Source organism: Tupaia chinensis, unplaced genomic scaffold (genome assembly GCF_000334495.1).
Source record: "Tupaia chinensis unplaced genomic scaffold, TupChi_1.0 Scaffold142716_1, whole genome shotgun sequence".
NCBI lineage: Eukaryota > Metazoa > Chordata > Mammalia > Scandentia > Tupaiidae > Tupaia > Tupaia belangeri.
Window position 1 is genome coordinate 6,057,980 of NW_006202562.1, and position 16,548 is coordinate 6,074,527.

Below are 16,548 nucleotides of genomic sequence, written 5' to 3' on the forward strand. Positions count from 1 at the left end.
CTCTCTTTCTGTCTCTCTTTATTGAGCACACACTCTCTATGACAAAAACCTTTAAAAATTAAATAATACACACACACACACACACACACACACACACACACACACACAAGATTATCAAGTGCTTCATTAAAATAATCCCTGGGGAACCAGCAGTTAGCGTAATGGCTATGTCGCTGGACTCCCATGTAGTCGACCGTGGTTCGTGTCCCGGACCCGGTGGCTTAAAACTCACGCCGGGTGCGTGTGCGTGCATGCCCAAGATCCCGAGAGGAGAATGGAGGAGAAGGGATTGCGGCGTGACCATCCTCTCTGGGGGGTGATTTCTTGCTTTCTGTCTCTATGTCTCTCTCTGTCTGTCTGGCGAGCGCACACGCCCTACAGTGAAAATCTCTCCAAAAAATAAATAAATAAAATAATCCCTGTAGAGGTGAAAATTAGTATTTAAAAACAGTATTATGTTTCTTATTAAGTATATATTTTATTATTATTACTTTAATTTACTATAGAGCAGGTACAGGAGAGAGAGAGAAAGGGAAGCTGCCAGGTCCAGGACTTGAACCACTGTCAGTCATGTAGGAGTCCAGAGTCTTTAAGCACCACACCACTGCTGGCTCCAAAAATCACTATTATGCTTTAAAATGTTTTAAAGAACAATGTTTGGGGGCTAGCCGAGTGGCATGGGGGTTGAGGCTGCTGGATGGGCCAACTACATGGGTCAAGTTCTGAACTGTGGAGAGAAGGTCCATGCTGAGCAGGCCTCAGCACTGAAGTCAGGAGCTTATAAAACACACAGAGCACCTGTGTGTGTATGCACAAAATCTCATGAGGAGAATGGAAGACAAGGGACTGCAGCCTGAGGGGGGAGGGGTGTGATTTCTCACTTTCTCTCTGTCTCTCTCTAGCAAGTATCCATGCCCTATAGCAAACTAAAAACAAAACACTAATTTTTCTTTTGTCTGTTTTTAAAAGCAATAATGTCAAGCAAAAAATGAGCCTTGTTAACTGTGATAATCAGCAAAAAAAAAAAAAAAAGCAGTATTCCACTAAGGAAAATTCTAGTTATTTTTCAATACTGCATGACAGCACATAATCCTTTCCTTAGCTAAGTCTTCCTTTATCCCCAGGTGGACTTGGAAAAAATAGGTTTCCCCAAAAGACCATGCTGATGATTTCTAAATTTGTGAACATCTCAAATCCACCACCAATGATTTATGATACCCACTGTAGATTTCAAAGGTGTGTCCAAAGCATCTATGCTTTATTGTAGACATGATTAAAAACACAGAACAGTAGTTTCATTAATTAGTGTCTAAGTAGAGGGACAGATTACAGCATAATTTTCCACATGGGTAAGTCAAAGAAACGGGACAAGGGATTACAGCATTAATTCATTGGTTCTGAATATGTTGCTGGTTAAATGACTAAAGGATAATTACATCCCCAAGCCTTCACTGCTTTACTGTCTTAGGAACTGTATTTTTCATCATTAATTACCAGTGCAAGTAACTATTGATGAAACGAATGTCAAAAAATAAATGTGGAGGAAAGAAGAGAAATAAGGCAGCTTAAGACGCACACAGCCATCCCAGTATAATGTTCTGAAATGGCTTCATTTTTCCAGGTCTGTTAAGGAGTGTTGGGGGAGAAAAATGCCTACATAAGTGCATTTTTCAGACACGTGACAAGTATCAAAACCATCAAATGAACAAAACTGTCTCCACAAGTATCAAAACCTTCACGTGAACAATTTGGATAGAGACCTTTCTATAATGTCTCACACTTCTCCACCTTCTGCAAGCAAAGGCATGGCCATAAAGCCACCATTTCCAAAAGAATTCCTGGGACCAGCAATTAGCGTAATGGCTATGTCACTGGACTCCCATGTAGTCGACCACGGTTTGCGTCCCGGACCTGGTGGCTTAAAACTCACGCTGGGCGCGTGTGCGTGCGTGCCCAATATCCCAAGAGGAGAATGGAGAAGGGATTGTGCCGTGGCCATCCCCCCTGGGGGGTGATTTCTCACTTTCTATCTCTCTGTCTCTCTCTGTCTGTCTGGCGAGCACACACGCCCTATAGCAAAAACCTCTCCAAAAAAAAAAAAAAAAAGAAAGAAAGAAAGAAAGAATTCCAATTTTATTCAGAGGCTTTTTAAAAACTTTATTCATTTTTTTCTTCCAAGGGAGAAAGAGAAACAGAGAGAGACAGACAGCACAAACAGGGTCCTCCTGCCATGACCCTCCCCTACTCTCAGCCATCTGGATCCCAGGCACTCATACACGCGGTGTCCTCAGGGAGGTCTGGAAGCTCCCTGTGGGTCCAGTTGCATTCCCATGGAGTCCCACCTGGCCCTGAAACTTGTCTTCTTATAAATGTCCCTTCCTCATAACAGAACACCCACTGTCATTTTTCGCCACCAAGACTACATTCCTCTTGGGATTTGCTTCTTTCAGATTTCCTGTGAGCTAGGCAGAAAGAACATTTAGCCCTCAAAGGCTATACGGGCAACAGATGAAGTTATCTGGTGGGTTTAGGGCAAGTTTTGTGAGTTTTGTCCATTTGAAAGTTATAGTCCAGACCACTAGTGTTTTTTTTTTTTAATTTTATTCAGAGCACTAGTTTTTAAGAAAAAATAATTTAATAATAATAAAGGAAGAAAAGGGCCAGGCAGGGAAGAAAAGAGGGAAGGAGACCAAATCATAGCCATCGGTTACCAAATGCTTCCTAGGAGTCAGGCACTGGTTGAACACATTCTGCACCTTACTCCTGAATGACAAGTTGGGCAGCAGTGAGTAAATTAAGACATCACCTTACTTAGAAGTGAAGGAAACAGGTATTCTTAAATGGACTGCTTCTACACCTGTCACTTTCAGTATTAGATTTACATACAGTACGAGTTATTGGGTTTGGTTGGTTGGATGGGTATTTTTTTGGCTAGAGGGTATGTGTTCATGACAGAGAAAAATAAAAGAGAAGGAAAATGAGAAAGCACCCCCATGGAGAATGGTCACACTGCAGTCTTGCTATTCTAGTTCTCTCTCCTTTTGGAATTTTGGGCATACACACATATATGCCCAGTGTATTTTCCATTTTCTTTTTCTTTTTTCTTTTAGAGAGAGATTTTTGCTATAGGGTGCATGTGCTTGCCAAAGAGACAGAAAGACAGAAAGCGAGAAATCACCCCCCCAGGAGGGATGGACATGCTGTAATCCCTTCTCCATTATCCTCTCAGGATCTTGGGGAAGCACACATATGTGCCAGTGTGAGTTTAAGCTGCTAGGTCCAGGACTCGAATTCCAGTTGACTATATGGGAGTCCAGTGACATAACCATTATGCCACCTGCTGGTTGCCCAGTGTGTTTTTCAAACTCCCATGTCTGAGACTCTCTCTGTGCAGTCAGTGGGATATACTGCCTTAACCACCAGGCCATGAAGCCAGCCCATAGTACAAGTTTTCTATTACAATAATGTCTTGCTAAATACCTATTAAAAGTATTTAAGCCTTACATTCCCCCCCCCAAAAAAAAATACCGAGACTCAAATTGGGTATACTACCTAAACATTAAGAAAATAGCAGGTAACATGGTAGTTAAGGTGCTGGATTCCTTCATGGCCAACTGCAGTTGGAGTCCCAGACCCAGTGGCTTGAAAATCATGCTGGGTGTGTGTGTGTGTGTGCACGCCCAAATTCCAAGAGGAGAATGAAGGAGAAGGGACTGTAGTCTGGCCATGCCTCCAGAAGGGTGATTTCTCACCATTTCTCTGTCTCTTTCTGGGGAACGTATGTCTCCTATGGCAAAAATCTAAAAGAAGTGAGTGGCACAGTGATTGAAGGTGCTGGACTCCCATATGGTCGACTGTGATTTGAGTCCCAGACCCGGTGGCTTGCTTTCTCACTTTCCCTCTCTCTCTCTCTGGTCAAATTTTGAAAATAATAATAATAATTTTTTTAAAAAAAGAAGAAGAAAGGAAAGAAAGAAAATACTTTCGGAAATTGCTTTCCTCACCTGTAACTCCTTCATACCACTCTGCCCAGTCTTTCCACAAAGAATTGCCTACTATGCAGATGCATGTGTCGTTATCCATTGGGATAATTGCTAAACTGGAAATTACTTTAAATTCAAGTATTTCGTTCATGTAAAATAGATGCTGTAAAATGGCACTCAAAGCCACACATATTAGATAAGTGCAATTTAAAAACATCAAAATGTCGTTTTGGTCTAACAGATTGACAACAGTTTTAATAACTGAAAACATTCAGTACTGTTGAGGGTGTGAGGAAACAGTTCCACTGATCAGTCAAAAAATAGTCAAAATTATTGACACGAGTTTGGTAGATACCTGGTAGTATCTATTTTAAAAACTCAGTATTGGGGCTGGCAGGTGGCATGGTGGATAAGGGAACTGGCTCCCACATGGCCAACCACAGTTTGAGTCCCAGACCTGGTGGCTTGCTTTCTCACTTTCTCTTTCTCTCTCACTCTGTCCCTCTATGGTCAAATTAAAATAAATAAAGTTAAATAAAATAATTATTTTTTTAAAACTCAGTATTTATGCAAATGAACCTGTCAGTCATTAAAACAATAAAACTGATCTGTAAAGAGGGTAAAAATGAACAGAGCATATGATGATGACTAAATGTAACATAGACATATTGGTACACAGTTGATTTGGGAATCCCTTTTGTGATTGCTGTCTTGATTTACTTATAGCGATTAGACAATAGTTATTTCCCATTATTTAAAAATCAATTATGTCAATTAATAAGTACTGATACAACCTTCTACTTATGGAAAACTTTTAAAATGGATTTATTGGCTGTTCTCACCTACTATAAACACACACACACACACACACACATGCACACACATATTTTAGCCAATAGCATCAAGGTCTTTTACAGAGAAAAGCTACCTGCTTTTGGCAGGTTAAGTGGAGAAGTGAGTTCCTTCCTTCCTGAAAGGCAGCAGAAGTTTCTAGGCTCTTTCAGCTGAGCTTCTGAAAGCTCATGTGGAAGAAGCCCTTGATGAGACAACTGCACTATGCTATTTGCTTCATGCTCAGCATCTGTAGGTACACTTCTGGCCCCCCTATCTGCTTTCCTTTATCACTAAACGCTGAAGAATGGTGATTGTTCTCTTGCCTTCACTTTCTTACCTCTCGTATTTTCAGCTTAATGCCATTTGCTCTCCACTGTCCAACTAAGCCCTTCAAGGAAGAACAAAACCGGACCCCAAAGTGGCCAGAGGTAGGCATTGGTTACTGCATGCCCAAGGTTGGTACAGAGGAGCCAAAGGGATGAGCTTAAGAGAAAATTGAGGTCTAGATCCTGGGGAAAGCAGAGTTCAGAGCTATGAGAACAAGAGAAAAGAGAAGCAAATTAGGCCAGGGGTTGGTAGAGAGGCCAGTGTCCAGGCAGGCAATTACCCTACCTCTCACTGGCAGTTCATCTGAATTTTCTTTAATAGATATAAAGTATTCAAGTTACTTGACTTTTCATAATTTGAGTTCTAGTGATCTGTGGTTTTCAAGGAGTTGGTCAGTTTTATCTAAACTGTCTGATTACTGAGTAGAATTGTTCATAGTACTCCCTTCTTACCCTTTTAATGTCTGTAGGATCTGTACTGTTACCATCTCTTCCATTCCTGACACTGGCAAGTTGTATTCTTTTTTCTTGGCCTGTTTGGCTACAAGTGTCATTTTTATTCATCTCATCTGTAGCTCTTTTCTTTTATTGCCGGAGAGAGCACCCCAATTGCAATGGGGCCTAATTATACTGCAATGCATTTTCCTCCATTTCTCCACTCAGTAAAACTTGGGGGACACACACACATATCTCAGATGTTTTTCAAGCTGTCAGGGCCAGGATTTGAACTACAGTTAGCTCTGTGATATCCATTTCTCAATACATTGCACTTAATCATTACACTATAGGGCTGACCTCCTTTTTCAAATACGAACTCTAACAATCCTTTTTTTTTTTTTTTGAGAGAGGGTTTTGCTATAGGGTGCATGCACTCGCCAGAGAGACAGAGAAAGACAGAGAGACAGAAAGCGAGAAATCACCCCTCAGGGTGGATGGCCACGCCGCAATCCCTTCTCCTCCATTCTCCTCTTGGGATCTTGGGCACGCACGCACACGCGCCCAGCATGAATTTAGGCCACCGGGTCCGGAACTCGAACCACAGTCGACTATGTGGGAGTCCAGCGATATAGCCATTATGCTAACTGCTGGTCCCATCTAACAGTCTTTTTTTGTACTCAGATGATTTGATTTCCCTTCATCTTTTGCCAATTTCAGAGACTCTGACTTCTGTGACATTACCCTCCCTCTCTCAGTCTGCTTTATTAACAATTCATTGTCATCTTTCAAAATTCTGCCCGGGTCTTCCGCTTTTCACTTTGAAATTTTTGTCTTAACAAGACAATCTTCATTTTCATCATCTCCTTACTTAACCTACAAACTGACAAATTACAAATGTCTATCTCCAACCAGGCCTGTGTCTCAATGTCTATTTCTAACTCTCTCCTGTCTGTCTAGATCTATTATTTCTAGCTTCAGCTAATGAAACCATCATTTCTGCTAAAGTTGAAAACCTTGTCACCATAACTCATTCTTATCCTTTAACTTCTCCACCCAGCTGATAATCAAATCCCACTTTCCCTTTAAAATATCTCTCTGTATCTATGCACCTATTGTGAGCCTCTCCCCCACCTGGATTTCTGTGACCTAGCACTGCCTGAATTGCAGCTTTTTACAGTGCTGGACCAGTCTGTTCTGAGCCACTGACCACATAAAAATCAGAGCTGTCGGTGCCAGTAGGTGGCATCATGGTTAAGGTGCTGGACTCCCACATGGTCGACTGTGGTTTGAGTCTCAGACCTGCCAGCTTACTTTCTCACTTTCCCTCTCTCTCTCTCTCTCTGCTGACCTCACAAGCCCTGTAAGAAATTTTTAAAATAATAATAATAAATAAAATTAAATCATTCTTTTTTAAAAAAATATTTTATTTAACTTAATTTATTTATTTTAATTTGACCAGAGAGGGACACGGTGAGAGAAAGTGAGAAAGCAAGCTGCCAGGTCCAGGACTTGAACCACAGTCAGCCATGCCATGTGGAGTCCAGCGAACCCAACCACCACGCCATCTGCCAACCCCAAATAAATAATTCTTTAAAAAAAAACAGAGTAGTCTTTTAAAAAACAAAGCCAGCATCCTGCCTTTCTCTTTCAGTGCTCTCTGTTGACCTCAGGATAAAGTCAAGCAATCACCTTTATGAAGTAAATTGACGTGTTCTTACATCAAAACAGCCAGATTGTATTTTGCAATGACTGTGCGAGTCAGAACCCTGCAAGGCGTAGCAGGGCAGTCGTCACCTGGGGTCCTCCACAGAGCTGCAGCCAGAAGTCTGCCGAGCTGCAGACACACAGGAGCTTGCCGTGGCTGGATGGCCAGGATGGCTCAGCCCCACGGCTGGCAGTTGTTACCGACTTCCAGCAGGAGTCCTGCTGGGACTGTCCCCCCAGGACATGTAGCCTCTCACACGTGGCTGATTTCCTCCAGAGTAAGTGTCCCAAGAGAACCAGACAGAAGCTTCCCAGGCTTGCAAGTGCTAGAGCATCATTTCCACCATACTCTACAGCCTCTGGCTTCAGACAGACTCCACCTCTCGACGAGGGCAGTGGTGAGGTCACACAGCAGGGGGTATGTGGAGCACTTGATGCAGGTGGGGAATGGTGTGGTGGCCATATCTGGAAAACATCTTCGGCCACAGCCATCCTGCTAAGATAGCCATACTTATAGCACGCCACGTGGGGAACCTTGTTGAAGGTAAATACCTTCAACATGGAAAACTTCTCTTTGGGGTCAATGGAACCCTTATGCACTGAATGTCCAGGAATAGGTGAGCTTTACTGGGAAAATAGGCAGATTCTTTTTTTCTTTCTTCTTTTTTATTTTTTTTAATTTGCCACAAAGTACTTATGTTCACCAGACTGAGACAGAGAGTCAGAGAAAGAGGGAGAGGGAAAAAGCATCCACCATGGCACGTGGTCATGCCATAATCCCTTCTTCTCCATTTCCCCATCCTGTCAGGATCTTGGGTATGCATGCACACGTACCTGGTGTGTTTTTCAAGCTGCTGAGCCTAGCGCTTGAACTCCATGGTCATCCATGTGGGATCCAGTTCCCTTAACCCCTAGACCATGGGACTGGCCTAGGCAGATTCCTCTTTGTGTTTTATTTGAAGTTACTTTACTCGGTGTGGTACCAAGGACGTGTGCTTTCAGAAACGCCTCAGTAGTAAAGGCATAACTTTGTAGCTACACAGAACCAAATGGATATCAGCAGATGGGTTAGTCCCTCAAATTATGTCTTCAAGGGGAACTAGAACATCTCCAAATAGAGTCGTACTTGGAGTTTTCTTAAAACGTTTAATCTATGATCATTTAAAGTAAGAATGGGTGATTTAAAGGTTCTCTTGAAAGTGAGCTCCCAGAGAAGTTTAGTTACCAAGGCACTGCTCAACCTCACCTGGCTCTGCGAACGTGCAGCTGAGGGTAGTGGCTGTGTCTGTGACATATGTGCACCGCGAAATCCTCCTCGAACGTCAGACACGGCACATTCCCCACTTGGTCAAAAACAGTTATAAGAGTCGAGCCTAAATCACAGAAATAAAGAAACATGGCCTCCTTTTATCAAGAAGTGACTTTGGAACTCCAAAATAAAATGTCATTTCCATTCTAAATTCCATTTTAATTGTTTTAATCAAATATGCACATGATACCTTTAGGACCTGTAGACAATTCTTATTTTTCTTTAACTTATTTCATTTCTCCCATAACAGAAGGAGAGACAGCGAGAGAGAGAGAGGGAAACTGACATCCCCCACAGGGTCTTCTTAATATGATCCACCCCAGGCCTCAGGCAGCCTGGACCATGGCTATACACACATGTCCAAAATACACAGAGAGGCCTCCGGTGCAATCCCAAGTCCTTCCCATGTGGGCCCAGCACTGCGGAGTGCTGCGTGATGCTGCACCACCGCCTGGTCCCACAACCTGAAGACCAGTGGTACTTCCCAGCCCCAAAAGTACCATTCTGAGAATGAATTTCCTGTGCAGGGTACGGGGACAGGTGGTGGCTGAGAGGGCCTTACCTAGACTCATATAGGATGGCACTATGAGAAATATGAAGTGCAGCTCTGGCACGGCTTTAAACACGGTCCTGGTCGACAAATAAAGGGTGGGAATGGGAGTTAATAGCAAAGCAATCCCATTAGCTGGCACCTTATAGCAGCAAATGACATCACTAAAAAAAAACCAAGGTGTTCATCAATCCCCCTGGGTGCCTTTGTTCCCTGCTTACATAAGCAAGAACCTCTCTAAGCCAATTTCTTTCTCTTCTCTACTTTTGTGTGGATTCCCAAGGGTGCCTTTTCTACCTATCCCATGGAGGCAAAGAGAATAAAGGATGTTCATGTAGCACAGCAGATTTCTGCTGATTTTAACCTTTGACCTGGCATCTGGACTGTCTGGTGTGACATTTCAAAGTGCCTTGAAAGCCGAGCCTCCCCCTGCCCCAAGCCTGTCTGTGCAGGCTGTCAGAGATGCTTGGCCATGATGTGGCGGTCCTAAAGATTGTATTTCTATGTGTCCCATTATTCAGGATGCTTCTGCAGTCTGTCCTGCTAGTAAAGGTTTTTTTTCTTTTTTTTTAAATTAAAAGACAACTATTTTTGGAAACATCCAAGTTTGTGAAACTTAAGCAGTCCCCTAATTCCCCCCAAATAAGTTTCTTTCAATGACTGCACTACCTATTGGCTTCAAACGACAACAGGGAAAGATAGAGAGTAAATTCAAATAATTGTGTTAAAAATATTGCTGCTATTCAAAGTAAATGCTTTAAGATAGCCATAGATTAAAAGCAAATGAAATGCCTCCAAGGAATTCACATCATTTAAAAATATTTCAGAGCTATCCACATGGTCTCTTTCAAGTTCCTCACCTGTAAGCGCCCCCCTCCACTCACCGAATAATCTCTTTGCAACAGCCGATGGAATACTCATCCACAGCCACAAAGAGATGCAGGAACAATGTGTTCAGGGGCTGCACGAGAAAAGAGAAGAGGATTAAAGGCTAAGCCAGCACTTGGGCTAGGTCAGAGCAGGGTGGCAGGTGGGTTCAGGGCAGCCAGAGACACAGAACTGCTCGGCACTGGTGGATGGCCCTCTCTGTCTAGACGATGCAACACCACCCCCCAAATAAGTTTCTTTCAATGACTGCACTACCTATTGGCTTCAAACGACAACAGGGAAAGATAGAGAGTAAATTCAAATAATTGTGTTAAAAATATTGCTGCTATTCAAAGTAAATGCTTTAAGATAGCCATAGATTAAAAGCAAATGAAATGCCTCCAAGGAATTCACATCATTTAAAAATATTTCAGAGCTATCCACATGGTCTCTTTCAAGTTCCTCACCTGTAAGCGCCCCCCTCCACTCACCGAATAATCTCTTTGCAACAGCCGATGGAATACTCATCCACAGCCACAAAGAGATGCAGGAACAATGTGTTCAGGGGCTGCACGAGAAAAGAGAAGAGGATTAAAGGCTAAGCCAGCACTTGGGCTAGGTCAGAGCAGGGTGGCAGGTGGGTTCAGGGCAGCCAGAGACACAGAACTGCTCGGCACTGGTGGATGGCCCTCTCTGTCTAGACGATGCAACACCACACAGTAGCTGAGTCATTTCACTGACTCTGCTCACCTCCTGTCCTCCTAGCTCAGAATTATTTACAGAAACAGGGATCATCAATGAACCCAGAGTGCCCGCCATTCCTCCTGCCCTCACAAATGGGCTATGGGCAGGGAAGGGCCTGCAGGGGAGTGACATCGATTATTAACTCAGTAGTCTTGACCTCAGGGGTGTCGATGCCAAGTGAAAGACAATGAATGGCCCATTTCCTGGGGCTCTTGAGTCAGCAGCTGTTCTCTGTGACAGGAGGGAAAGATTCTCTTGTGAATTTAAAGGATGGAGAGCAGATACCACGGATTTAACGAGCAATGGCTTGCTCTGCACGCCATTCTGGAGTCGGCGTCAAATATCACTCCTGGGCTCCAGAAAACCAGGAAGCTGAAAGTCAGAGTAGCAAGATTCTACTTTGATTTTTAAGGTTAAATCTTCCAAGTTTTTCGAGATCTTTGTCGTATATGGCCAAAGGCTTTTTAAATGGCCTACATAACAGATAATAGTTCTTAACATTCACAAGCCAGTCTGCTCAACTCATGTGTTTATGAGCAAATCTTCAAATTCTAGAAATGGTGCAAATGTGAGGTACATGAGGGTAGAGTCCACAGCAGGGGTGCTGTCTGTGTTTCTTGTTTCCTGAGTCATTTTCTAAATGGCCTTGAGTCACCAACTGCACATTCATGTGCCCCACTGCCACTTCCATTGGGGTGTTTGTGACTCAGCCCTCAGAGAAAATGTTCGGTGCCTAAATGGCAAAGGAAGACTCCAGAGTTTGACTCAGGAGCTTGAAAATTCCTGAAAGAGAAAAAGCACAAACCCCCAAAGTAGAACAATGACACAGTTTTAAGCACTTTCCATGTATTAATTCCTTTAATCCCCTATCGTTCTTAACATCTGCTTTACATCCTGAAGAGGACTAGTGTTTGAAGCATATGGTTTATTACTTGCTTGATTTGTCTCCCAAATGCTCTCTTCCATCAGAAATGTTACAATTCAATGTGTATTCTTTAGCTTAACATAAAAATGGTTATTTCCGTTGCAAATATCCCCGGGACAGGTAATACATGAAAACTTAAGGCTCTGTATCTGCACTAGCTGATAGAAAAAGAATGTGAGCCACAAATGTAGTTTTAAATTTTCTAATAGACATATACAAAAGGAATAAAGAGGGGCCAGCAGGTGGCATGGTGGTTAAGGCATTGGACTCCCACATGGCTGACCTGGCTTGAGTCTCAGACCTGGCTGTTTGCTTGAGCTTGCTCGCTCGCTCTCTCTCTCTCTCTCTCTCTCTCTCTCTCAGACGTGCATGCCCTATAGCAAAAATTTAAATTAAAAAAAAAAGTAAATAAATGATACTTCTAAAACTTAAAAAATAAAGAAAAACAGGTGAAATTACTTAATATATTTTATTTAACCTAACATGTTCGAATTATCACTTAACATATACTCAAGATAAAATTGTTAAAGAGATATTCTACACTCTTTTTTCCCTAAGCATTTGAAATCCAGTGTATGTTTTACACTTACAGCATGTCTCAGTCAGACTAGCCACAGTTCAATTACTCAGTAGCTCCCTATGGCTGGCGGCTACCATACTGGACAGCCCAGTTTGTTACCGCCATTAGCTGATAGAAAAAGAATGTGAGCCACAAATGTAGTTTTAAATTTTCTAATAGACATATACAAAAGGAATAAAGAGGGGCCAGCAGGTGGCATGGTGGTTAAGGCATTGGACTCCCACATGGCTGACCTGGCTTGAGTCTCAGACCTGGCTGTTTGCTTGAGCTTGCTCGCTCGCTCTCTCTCTCTCTCTCTCTCTCTCTCTCAGACGTGCATGCCCTATAGCAAAAATTTAAATTAAAAAAAAAAGTAAATAAATGATACTTCTAAAACTTAAAAAATAAAGAAAAACAGGTGAAATTACTTAATATATTTTATTTAACCTAACATGTTCGAATTATCACTTAACATATACTCAAGATAAAATTGTTAAAGAGATATTCTACACTCTTTTTTCCCTAAGCATTTGAAATCCAGTGTATGTTTTACACTTACAGCATGTCTCAGTCAGACTAGCCACAGTTCAATTACTCAGTAGCTCCCTATGGCTGGCGGCTACCATACTGGACAGCCCAGTTCTATACTGTTGGAGCAAGTAGTTTAGAAAGAAACACTCTTAAACAAGTGAGAAAAGAAACAGAAGGGGAAAGGGTTTATGAATAATGATGTTAATTTATCATTTTCAAGAAGGCATAGTCATATCCCTAATGCAGATATGAAATGAATATGTCAGAGATTTATTCAACTTCAATTCATCAATTAATGATACAAACTAGTAAGATGGTAAAAAACAATTCTGTGCACTTGAGAAGCAGGCTACACAGCTGATTTAATAAGGGAATATAAATTTAAGATTGCTGGGTTAGATACAAAATGGTTTATGTACTACAAAGCCGTAAGTCCCAACCTTCGAAGTTAGCTCTTCACCAGACAGGAACTATTTACATCTCAAAGAAACAAAAATATCTCTAGAGAACTGTAAAATAGCCCTGTCAATGGACTAACATACAGGGTATTCATGTTGGGAAAATTCAAATTTTCAACGTAAAGAAATACAGTGATGAAATTCAAAAATAATAATAATAAGAAAGTCCATCGAAGGTACAAGCATTGGACTAAAAGAATCTTTTTGCTCTATTTTCAAGCCTGAGGTCATTCTTCTCACAATAATACCTGGGAATAGAGAGTGGCCAGGTTAGAAGGGAGTACGAAAGGTATAAGCACCATGTGGCTGGATCAATGCTGAATAATTTGCACAGAAATGCATGCATGCATGCATGTGTACATGTACAAGTGCACACACATATGGGCAGTGTGTGTGTGAATCCACTCTGCATTCAACTGGATTCCCTCTCTTTCTGACACCAGGGCTCTGGGGACACACTACTGTACTGAGTTCCACCAACAGGCAAGGCACCTGCCTGGGTCACAGCCTCTGGCTCTCAGAAACAGGTCTGGCTCTTGGCCTAGCACTGACAGGCTGCGTGCCAGGGAAAGCTCTGACCTGGAACCAGGTACCCAGGCTGGACCCCCGAGACGCCCGACCTAGCTGCTGTGCGCTGACAGGTTGTCAGCTAGAAGAAATCAAATGAGCCAAAGTCTATAAGGGCACTTTGAAAATTATAGTGTGATATAAATCTGAGGCTTGGGTGTCATTATTCCAAAGGCAGATATGTAGATGACAGGTGCCCTCCTAGCATATAATGACCTTGGACATGAAAGCCTGAAGAACAATCCGAGACCCAGGAAGCACAAGTCTCACACATGCACTGATTTCCACTCAACCCCTCGTTAGGGAAGCACGAGTCAGGCCTTTACCAACACCTGGCTGATTTGGCTACTACCTCCCCTGTCTCCATACTTCTTTCCTCCTCTCCACCTAACTTCATTTTTTTTTCCCAAGAGACTTTTGCTCTAGAGCACATGTGCTCACTAGAGAAACAGAGAGACAGAAAGAGAAAAATCTACCCCCCCAGGGAGGATGGCCACGCCACAATCCCTTCTCCTCCATTCTCCTCTCAGGATTTTGGGTACTCATGAACACAAGTCCAGCATGAGTTTCAAGCCACTGGGTCCAGGACTCAAACCATGGTTGGCCACGTGGTAGTCCAGTACCTTAACCACTACACGACCTGTTGGCCCTGCTAACTTCATTTTTAATTGTCATGATGTCATATACTTTCTGTGTGAGTTGTTGAACTGCTCAGTTGAAAAACTAGGACTTCCCCTCAAAATGAAGGCTGTTCTATCGGCAGCTGATAACTCCATGAGTTCTTACCGTGCATGGGATTTCACTGTCAAGCTCACGGAACACCGACACCCAGTTGTCCTGCTTGGCAACATTCCAGTTGGGATAGTCCAGGAAGGTGGCCTGAGCCATGATCTCCTCCTTGTCATTGGAGAGGGTAACGGCAAGGTTGGCTTTTTCTCTGTGGGAATGATTAAAATTGCACTCACGAGTAAGAGAACCAAATGTGACTTGAGAACATGCCATGTTCTCCCTTCTCTAGCTCCTGGTGCTCAGGAGCCGCTGCATGAGATCTGATCATCTTCGGGACAAGATGTAAGACATAAGGAAAAATTCAATTAAATCAAATTAAAACAAGTGGGAACAATCCTGTCGCAACTTTGGGGGAAGAGCTTTCAGAATCTGGTGCTACCAGCTAAATATTGATTTAAAACTACCTTTCATTAGAAAGGCATCACATTGAGGACGTCAATACCCTTCCCTTGGAGACTGGCTAGGAAAATTATTTGAGTACACACTTTTCCCCACCCTCTCCACATTGCCAGCCACTGTGTCACCCTTAATTGGCAGAGTTAGGGTAGCCAACTGTCCTTGGCTCGGGACTGAAGGGGTGTGTGCCCAGGATATGGGACTTTCAATACTAAAATCAGTAAAGTCCTGCACAAACTGGGATGAGTTTGTCACCTACACACACGAGCAAAGCTGAAAGCTTAATTGCATATCTATTAGCCTTTAAGATTAATTTTCTCCAAACCAAAGACCACATCCCTGGACTGATTCATATGCAATCTGAGAAACTGTAGTATCATCCAAGTATCATCCAACCCAGCTGCAGAAACACAAAGGTGCCAGATCTTGCTTAAGTTAAGGCAGGTTAACCTGGCAGGTTAACAAAGCCGAGGGAAGAGAAGCAGGCCTTACAACTCTTAACTAGGTAGTAGATATCACATACATAGCTCATATGTAGCTTATTTATAATATATAGCTATATATATATATATATATATATATATACACATATAGATATGTATATACATACACACACACATAGCTTACATATAACTTATATATAGCTCTTATGTATATACAAATTGAATTGCAATTTTCACTTGTTCTCAGCTGAATGACACCTACTGGTATCTTAAATTGCAGGGAAAATATTTAAATATTCCTACAAAAAAAAAAAAAAAATAAAAAGGCAGGAATTACCCATTTTCCTGATTGAGGGGAATAGGGGGACGACTGCCTAAACTTCAAGGAGGGGGAAGAAAAGAGACAATGAAGAATAGACAGGAAACTGTACATGCTTTCCAGTCAGTACAGACAATGAGGAAATACAAGCCAGAAGAGAAAAAACTATTTTTGAAAAATCACCTTTAATTCCTTCTCCCATAACCAATCATTCTCAACATTTTGGTTTCTTGCTCTCCAGATTTAACCTCTTTTAAGGGTAGCTGTATGGTAAAGCGGACTTAGGCACATTTTTTTAGTGGAAGCATGTGGAATCTACATCCTTTTAGCCTGCTTCTCCAGGTCAGTGTATGAGCCTAACAGAGCAGGTCACTAAATACCAGTCTCTCACACATGCACACTTCCCGTGCTTTGACCTAATTTTCTCTTTAAATCAACTCACTTTTGTCTTTAAAAAGCGTATTTAAACAGGAAGTTGATATCAGTACCATAAATGGAAAACCAGTATCTTTCTAATCTAAAAATGAACATAGTAACACTTAAAACAAAACCGCCTGTATCAAGTAGGATGGCCCTGGTACCAGCTGGGCGGGCCATCTTTGAGAAATGGGGTTCTCTGACGTCAATCTCAGCACCTACAGCCATTGTTCCCTCTCTGAGGCCCGCAGGCAGCCACGTGTGATCACACCCGTGGGAGAAAGTACATATTTGGCAGCGTTTTCTAAGGGTGCTCAAGTCCTGTTCACGCCCCGGCTATTGAGGAAGGAGGCAGCCTGTCCCTCTGGTTTCTGTGGTATCCAAGCAGA

The 16,548-nt window shown here is 42.4% G+C and overlaps 1 protein-coding gene across 1 annotated transcript in view; it reads right to left on the reverse strand.

Moving 5' to 3' along the window:
* Positions 1–16,548, reverse strand: part of CFAP61 (cilia and flagella associated protein 61) — a 389,757-nt gene that overhangs the window by 352,090 nt on the left and 21,119 nt on the right. Inside the window, exons 3-6 of the mRNA XM_006163629.2 lie at positions 14,582–14,732; positions 10,503–10,579; positions 9,157–9,224; positions 8,532–8,658 (exon numbers count right to left, since the gene is read on the reverse strand). Of these exons, the coding sequence (XP_006163691.1) occupies positions 8,532–8,658; positions 9,157–9,224; positions 10,503–10,579; positions 14,582–14,732 (423 nt within the window). The remainder of the gene's footprint in view (positions 1–8,531; positions 8,659–9,156; positions 9,225–10,502; positions 10,580–14,581; positions 14,733–16,548) is intronic.